The sequence below is a fragment of the Belonocnema kinseyi genome, chromosome 2, assembly GCF_010883055.1.
Source record: "Belonocnema kinseyi isolate 2016_QV_RU_SX_M_011 chromosome 2, B_treatae_v1, whole genome shotgun sequence".
NCBI classification, from domain to species: domain Eukaryota; kingdom Metazoa; phylum Arthropoda; class Insecta; order Hymenoptera; family Cynipidae; genus Belonocnema; species Belonocnema kinseyi.
This window is the reverse complement of record NC_046658.1, coordinates 93,124,785-93,133,803: the sequence shown is the minus strand read 5'-3', so window position 1 is coordinate 93,133,803 and position 9,019 is coordinate 93,124,785. Positions and strand designations below refer to the sequence as shown.

Here is a 9,019-nt window from a genome sequence, read left to right as displayed (position 1 = left end):
TCAAACAAAAAAGTTATTTGGGTTTTAAATTAAAGTTTAATTTTTTTCTTTGAAAATTCTCCCATTTGGATGAAACTTTATCTTTGCAGGCCGAAAATTCAACTATTTTCTCAAAAAATGCAGTATTTTGTTAAAAATTTGTCTATTTTGCCTAAAAGTCAACAGTTTTAAAAAACATTCGACTTTTAACCTTTAACTCTCAATTTCTTTGAGTGAAAATTCATTTATTTTAGTGCAAAATGTTTGTTAGTTGCATCCAACTGCCTATTATGCAAAATTAAAATCTTCTTTGGTTGAAATATCAGCTATTCTATTGTTATTAGAATTCGTCCTTACTAGATAGAAAATTCATCTTTCTTGGTTAAAAAGGATCTTTTTTTGGTAATTCAGATTTTCTGTTTAAAAATTCATAGTTGCATGTAGAAAACTAAAAATTAATAATTAAAAATTCATCTCTTTTGTTTGAAATTTCAGCTGCCGTTGAACTTGAAAAATTTCAAACAAATTTTCAACAAACCATGGTATGTTAAAAATTCATTTTTTGGATTAAAAATTCAAGAATATTTTTGTATAAAATTAACTTTTTATTAGAAATTCAGAAATTATTAGAAGAAAATTAAATTTGAATCGAAAAATTTAATTTTTAGCTTATAAGAGTGATGTCTATAAGAAAAAATAATCAATAAAAAAACGAAAGGCGGTTGAATTTTCTACCAAAGAAATGGATTTAACAAAACATTTCAATTTTTAGCAAAATAATTAAATTTTTACGAAATAGTTGAATCCTCAATGTACAAAGATGAATTTTCATGCAAATGATCGAATTTCAAACAAAAAAATTAGCTTCAACTCAAAATAAAATATTTAAATTTTCAATAAAAAAGTTCTTTTAAACCAAAAAATGAGAATTTTCAACCTGGAAATATGAATTGTGAGTCTAAAAAGACGATTTTTCAACAAAACAGTTGAATTTTCGATAAAATAAAAGAAGAATTTTTAACCAAACAGTTAAATTTTCAGCAAGATAATTAAATTGGGACCAAAAATTTGAATCTTCAATCCATTATAAAGATAAATTTTTATCAAAATGGTAGGAAATTAACTTTTGTTGTTCAAAATTAAGAAATCATTAGAAAAAAATTCAATTTTCAACAAAAAAATTTATTTTTAACCAAGCAAAGTAAATTTTTTATGAAAAAGATTATTCTAAACCAAATGTTTGAATTTTTATACAAAATGATGAAACTTTACGCAAAAAAAATAGTTAAACTTGTATGCAAAGAGATGAATTGAGCATTCGTTGAATTTTTAAATAAAAAATATATGACTTTTTCAGCTTTTTAATAAAGAGTTAAATTTTCAGCAAAATAATTAGTTTTTTGCATCAAAAAATTGAACCTTAAATTTTCTACTAATATAGTTGAATTTTCCACTAAAAAAAATATTTAATAAATTAAATTAAATTTACCAAAAAAAAAAACGAAATGAAAATTTTAAATAAATTATTGAAGTGATCCATCTTTTTTCTTTAAAAATTCGACCATTTTTATGAAAATGTATCTTTATAGATTTGAAGATGCAAATTTAAATACATATTTTGTTGGAAATACAACTTTTTTGTTAAAAAGTCATATTTTTTATAGAAAATTCAACAGTTTTGTTGAACATTCGCCTCTTTTAAATTAGAAATTTATATTTTCAGGTTTAAAACTTTTATCTTATTTAATATAAATATTATAAATTATTCACTTTTGAACTCTTGAAAATTGTTCTAGTTTAGAAATTTTAATATGAATCATATAATTTCGAGATTTTTCAATTCAAAATTGAATCGTTTAAGTTTATAACGCTTTAAAATAGAAATTATATAATTGCAAAAATGTTTTTAATCAAATTGTGCAATTTAAAAAATTTAGGTCTACAATTTTTTTCTAATTTTGAAACCTTCTGAATAAAATTTTTTGAATTTCAAATTACTCAATTTTAAAATTTTTCATTTAAAAATTAAACAAGTTCAATTTCTTTTAAATTTATTCGAGATATTGCTTCTTTTTCTAAATTTGACCTTATTTTAAAATTTCTTATTTTCGAATTTTTAATCTGAAATTGTAAAATTACACGATTCTTCCGTTCAAAATAAAATGTTGCAATTTTTTACTCTGAATCTCTTTGGAAAATTTTACATTATCTAAAATTTTTCTATTTTCGAAATTTCGATGTGAAATCGTGAAATTTCGAGATTCTTCATTTGAAAATAAAATTGTTCAATTTTTATCGTTTTAAATTAGAAATTATACAATTACAACCCCTTTATAATTAACCTGTTCAATTTTCAAAATTTTGTTTTCAGTTTTTAGAGCTTCTGAATTAAATTTTTTCAATTTAAAAGCATTTAATTTGAAAAGATTTATTTAAAAATGATACAAGTTTAATTTCTTTTCATTTTATTCGAAATATTTTCATCTATTTTTAATGTAAATGTTTGCTTTGAAAATTTAGTAATTTAAAAACGTTTTCAATTTTGAATTATTAAATTTCGAATTATTTAATTTTGAAATATTTTAATTAGAAAAAATGCAATTTCAATTCCTTTGAATTTTAAATGATCATATTCAATTATAAATTATATTGTTTAGTTTTAATAGTTTAAAATTAGAAATGATATCCCTTTTCGTTCCACTCAATATATTGTATATTTTCCCTTTTACGAAATTGCACCTCATCTAAAATTGTTCTATTTTCTAAATTTGAATCTTAAATCGTACATTTTTTGAAATTTATCTGAATTAAAATGTTTCAAAATTTAAAATTATTTCCTCAAGTCTTAAAAATCGAAAAAGCTCTGAATTAATTTTTGTTTAAATTTTTTTAAATTGTTAAAAATTGTTACCACTTGTAAAGAAATAATTTTAAAAATACAAAAAAAAATATGTTCCACTCCTAAGATTCGACGGCCCTGATATAATTTTCATATGTTTTAAGAACAGGATCCCGAGGCTCGAGGGTAGTCCAGGACTGAGAGAACTGAAAATGGCGGCGTGGGTGAGATGGGAACGGTAGTGCACAACCATTTTTGACATTTATGTAATTTTTTTCGATGGATTACCGCTATTATCGCTTCATCAATGCTGTTCGATTAGCCTCTGATTCATTCAGAGACTCTCGAGTAGTAGAAAAGTGCAACAAAAACGACCAACTTCTAATATAAAGGAATCTACCACATCAAACTTTTTTTTTCGTCATGTGCTTCCGGAGTTTGACATCCTCCACTAATTGTTGTTAAAAATGTTGTAAATGGAGAGTACGGCTTTTTCACATGTCCTACGCACGAAAGGTAAGTCATTTTTTGTATTCCACAATTTTATCCTCAGGTGGCAAGAATATATTGCACAATCATGTGCAATCTATCGATTTTATAACGTATTTAACTGTCGTATAAACTGTTAATTCCACCCAAAAAAAAATACATATAAAAATAGAAAAGAATAGAAAAATCAATCAATTGTTGATTCTAGAATTAGTAATTTTTTTTAAATAGTTCTTGGATTGAAATATAAATAATTTTTTAGAATTAGAAGTGATCCAATGCAAATTGAGAAGCAATGTAAATCAAGCATGGTCAATTTGAAGGTGAAGGTTCAAACTTGATTGTACAATAAATACTCAATTGAATACCTTGATAAGAAATAATGTAATGTCTCTCATGAACAAGCATTGCCATTTGTTTTTATAGTCTAGATAACCTCATTCGTTAACGTAATTATTCTTCAATTATCTTTGTTTTTTGTTGTGTCGAAATTTTTGCATAATTTTTCCGATAATAGTTACCACTTCTTGGTTATAATTTTGAGAAATCAGAGAGCATTAACCTGTTACATCATAATTAAGAGTAAAAGTTTATTATTTCCAAACAAAGTTCTAAAAACAATAACTTTTATCGTTGCAATTTTCTTTTAATAATTACACTGACTTTCCTTTTTCCAGTATAATTCATATCCTGTCTAATAATAATTATTACTCGCCAGGATTTACAGCAAATAAAAAATGGCTATATAAATATAAAATAAATATAAAATAAACAAAAATTCTCTTTAAATATTGACTTGTTCGAAGAAGTTTCACGTATAGTCCGCTGTCTTGAATATTGCTGGCATAAAAATCATTATTCGTATAATAGAATATCGGTTTTTATATTTTTTATCGGAAAAAGGAAAGATTATTTAGTTGCGTACTGTTAGGAAGTAATGTCGAAATGAATCATAGTGAAAAATCGTTTTAAAAGCTGCTTATTTATTTTTAAATTTGCAAACACGTACGATTTTAATCGACTCAAAATATTGAATTTTCACCAAGGAAATGAATTCTCAAGAAAATAAGTACATTTTTAACTAAATATTTGAGTTTTCAACCAAGAAGAATAATTTTCTACCATAAAAGACGAATTTGTAACAAAATACATACACTTTTAACCAAATAGTTAAATTTTTCCCAAAGAGCTTAATTTTCTACGAAATAAACGAATTTTCCATCAAAAAGATTAGTTTTCTGCCGAAAAGGACAAATTTCATGAATTTTGACGTTAATAGTTGAATTATCGACGAAAAAGATAAATTTCTACCAAAATAGACGGTTTTTTAACGAAAAGAGATAAATTTTCAACAAAAAATAGAATGGTTATATGTTTAGTTTACAATTAATTTTTGACAATAAAAAAATACATTTTTCACAAATTAGTTGAATTTTCAACAAAAAAGAAAAGATTTTTGAATTAAATTGATGTATCACACGCCAAAATAATGATTTTTTCACAAGTATTTCCACTTTCAAGTAAGTAATTAAATTAAAATTTATGATAATTGTCCGCCAAACAGATTATATTTCTAGCAAAAAGACGAATTTTTAACAAATTTCATAAATTTTTCACCATATAATAATCACAAAAAAAAACGATTTTCGTACGTTAAAGTAGAATTTTGTACTAAATTGTTGAATTTTTAGATAAAAGAGACGGATTTCCTACAAAACCATTTTATTTGTTAACTCGAGAGTATGAATTTTCCACAAAAATGTGAATTTTCAACTAATCAGTTGAATTTTCAACAAATTATATAAATTTTCTGTTATAAAGAATAGTAAAAAAGATTAGTTTTCAATCAGACGAAATTGGTTAATCAAAAAACGAAAAAAATGGCAATTGAATTGTTGAATATTCAACAAACGAATTCAATTTTTAACCAAATATTAAGATTTTTAACCAAATAGTTACATTTTCTAATAAATTGATGAATTTTCGAGACAAATACATGTGAACTTTCTACAAAAACGTTAAATTTTCAACAAAAATTTTATTATTAACAAAAATTTATTAGTTTTCAACCAATCAGTTGAATTCTAAACAAAATAGTTAAATTTTCAGTGAAAGAAATTACTTTTTAATCAAAAATAAATTAATTTCTCAAACTAAAATGATGAATCTTCAACCAAGAAAATTAACTTTTAAGAAATTAGTCTAATTTTCAACCAAGGAGTTTAATTTCCAACGCGAAAAGGTTAATCTTTAACGAAAAATGTAATAGTTGATATGTCAACCCAAAAATATTTTTATTTAAAATAAAAACAGTTGAATTTAACCACCAAAAAAGAATTTTTAACAAAATAGGTGAATCCTCAACTGAAACAGATTAATTTTGAGCCAAACAGTTGTATTTTTAACTATAAAAAATGATTTTCCACGAAAAAAAAAACGAATTTTCAACAAAGTACATAATTTTCCACAAAATATTTATATTTTCTACTAAATTGATGGTTATTTCGAGCCAAAAACACGAAGTTTCTACTATATAGTAGAATTTTCAACAAACAAGTTATTTTTCGACTGAAATAAATAAAATTTTAACGTTCCGTTATTATATAGTAGAATTTTTTTCATTTTTAATGTTTCATATTTAAAATTAGTTTTCATTTTGAACCTTTTTTTAGAATATATGTAATAATAATTGAAAATTATACCATTTCAGAAGATTTGGCTCTGAAAAATCCGGTTTAGTTTTCAATTCCAAATTTTCAAATTTTAATTGCTTGGAATTGAAAATTATTCAAACTCAAAGTTTTTTATTTTGAACGCTTTTAATTATAAAGTCAGTTAATTGCAAACCCTTTAAATTTTATGAGGTCTAATTTTCAATGTTCTGATCTGAAAATATTGAATTCTTAGCGTTATGAAATTGTCTTATTTTCTCAGTTTTAATCTGAAATCATTCAGTTTCGAGATTCTTCGATTCAAAATAAAATTCTTGAATTTTGAAAGCATTGAATTCGAAATTAGACAATTTCAACTCCTTGCTAATGAAATTGTTCAGTTTTATCTAGAAATAAATATATATCACCTTATTTTTTCTCCTTCTTGAGTATTTGTATGTGTTTTTTAAAATAGTTTCTTAAAGAACATAATTACTTTTAAGCCTTCTTGTACAATTTTCTTGCACAATTAATTTTTTTTCAAGATTATGTTGGTGTAAAAATGCACTTTTATATTGAATTAGTTTTCATTCCAGTCGAACTATTGTTCTTTTCAAAAGTTTACATATACAATTGTTTGATTTGGAACGCATTTAATTCAAAATTATGAATTGTTTTTTTTAAATATTTTATAGCTTATATTTAAAATTTTGGTTAATAAGATTTTTAAATTGATTATTTTTTTAGTGTCAGGAAATAAAAACCCAGAGAGACGAAGTGCGCGAATTGCATAGAATATTTTTGAGAATTAAAATTTTTTCAGATGGACCGGGTGCATTTGCTTCCTATGGAACTTCCATCAGCCAGTAGCATTAATGCCTCTGGTAACAAGGGAAAATGTTCTTTCCTGAGGCGGTTAGCCTTTGGATTTATAATTCTAGCTGCACTGGGTCTTTTGTACGTTCCAGCATATCATTCTGTCCAAAGCCCTCTCTTAGGTGAGACTTCAACCCCAGGAATTCTGGGTGGTACGCACGTCGTAGCCTCTATAGGTATGCCTCTAATCACAAATGCTTTACTCACTAATCTAAGATTTATGCACAATTTTAGGAGACAAAAATTTAAATTTAATAAATCAAAAATAGCTGTTGTTACACAAATTATTAATCAAAGTTTAGCAAGGAATCTGTATTATCATCAGAGAATAACAGAAATTATTAACGTCTTTTCAGACTAGATGGAGCGCTATGAATTACAAGTTGTTTTTAAATTAATTTTTTTCTGAAAAAATATCTTTTCCTTTGCTTCGCTGAAAATCGAATCACAGATCTTCGAAGGGGCTCTTTTTCAGAAGAAACTTAATTTTAAAAAAATGCTAATTCATAGCTCCATCTAGTCTGAAAAAACTTTAAACATTTCTCTTATTCTCTGAGGATAATACAGATTCCTTGAAAATTTGTACTTGTATTCGCTTAATTTTTTTTAAATTTCAATATTAAATTCAATAACAATGATTCTTTATTTGTAAAAGTAGCTTTATATTAGTGTATTAAATAATTTGGTTATAAAATTTTAAATTGCTTTTTAAAACTGATCATTTAACTATTTTAAATTTGGTTTTAAATGGATCTTTTTTAGTTAAAAATTAAATTATTTCGTTGAAACTGTATGAATTTTTTTAAAAATTGACCAGTTTGTTGACAATATTTTTTCTCACGACAAAAAACTTTCATAGTTAAAAATTTAACTCATGTTGAAAAGTCGTCTTTTTTGGTTGAATTAACCTGTATTTTATTAAAAATTATAATATTTTTTTATTGAAATAACAACTTCTACATGTTTTTCTTTCGAATTTTTTTTAATGAACAATTAATTGTTTTTTAAATGTTCAAATCTTCTATTAAATAATCTTTTTTTTTTGCTAAAGGGATTATAAATGAAAATTCATCTCTTTTGTTGGAAACTGAGCTATTTTGTTGAAAATTAGTTTTTTCCTTGGCTAAAAATTACACTATTACAGTTCAAACTTTAATTATTTTGTTCAAAATTCGTTTTTTGTATGTATGTTGTTGAAAATTAAATTTTATAAACTAAAAATGGAACTATTGCAGTTAAATTTCCCTAATTTTAATTAAAATGTCATCTCTTTGGTTGAACATCAACTTTTTAAGTAAAAATGTAGCAATATAATTTTTGGTTTACAATTGATCTTTTTTAGTTGAAAATTCATGTTTTTTTTTGTTAGAAAATTGTATTTTTTAGTAGAAATTAATCTTTTTCTTTAAAAACTATAGTATATAGTTAAATATTTATCATTTTAATTAAAGACTTATTTGCTTTTTTGAAAATTTCACTATTCCAAATGAAGATTCATAATTTTTTTCGAAAATTTATCACTTTGTTAAAAATGTAACAATATTTTTAAAAAGTGTGTTTTTATTTTTTTGGTAACTTTTTTCAAACTGAAAGTTGAGCTATTGCAATTGATTATTCTATTATTTTATTTGAAAATTTATCTTTTTGGTAGGAAATCTATCTTTTTTAGTACGAAACTTATCTATTTAGTACCCAGTTTAATTTTACCTAAAAAAAATAAACAAATCTTCAATGTTCAAAAATTAATTTAATAAAATAGTTATGTTTTCATTGAAAGAAATGAATTTGCAGCTAAAAAGTATAAATTTGCAACCAAAAATAATAAATTTTCAACCAAAGAAGATGAATTTTCAAACAAGAAGATTAATTTTCTACCAAAAAGTCGAATTTTTAAATGAATAATTAATCTGTAAAAAAAATATTTTTAACCAATTTTAATTAAATTTTTAACCAAAAAAAATAATAATTTTCAAACACATAGTTGAATTTTCTACTAAGAAGATCAATCTTCAAGAAAAGAAAAATGAATTTTTAAAAATTAGTAAAATTTTTAGCCTAGCAATTATTGTTCAACCAAAAATAATAATTTTCAACCAAAAGAGACGAATTTTAAATAAAATACATGAATCTTCATCCAAATAATTTATTTTCAAACTAAAGGAGGCGAGTTTTATAACAAAAAAAT

General features: G+C 23.5%; 1 protein-coding gene across 3 annotated transcripts in view; it reads left to right on the top strand.

The window, feature by feature from the left end:
* The first annotated feature begins 3,026 nt into the window (after positions 1–3,026).
* Positions 3,027–9,019, top strand: part of LOC117167439 (beta-1,3-galactosyltransferase 1-like) — a 28,782-nt gene continuing 22,789 nt past the window's right edge. For 2 of the 3 annotated variants that reach the window (XM_033352373.1, XM_033352371.1), the window contains exons 1-2: positions 3,027–3,334; positions 6,782–7,010. In XM_033352373.1, the coding sequence (XP_033208264.1) occupies positions 3,317–3,334; positions 6,782–7,010 (247 nt within the window). In that variant the 5' untranslated portion in view covers positions 3,027–3,316. The remainder of the gene's footprint in view (positions 3,335–6,781; positions 7,011–9,019) is intronic. The other variant, XM_033352372.1, reaches the window with a different exon arrangement.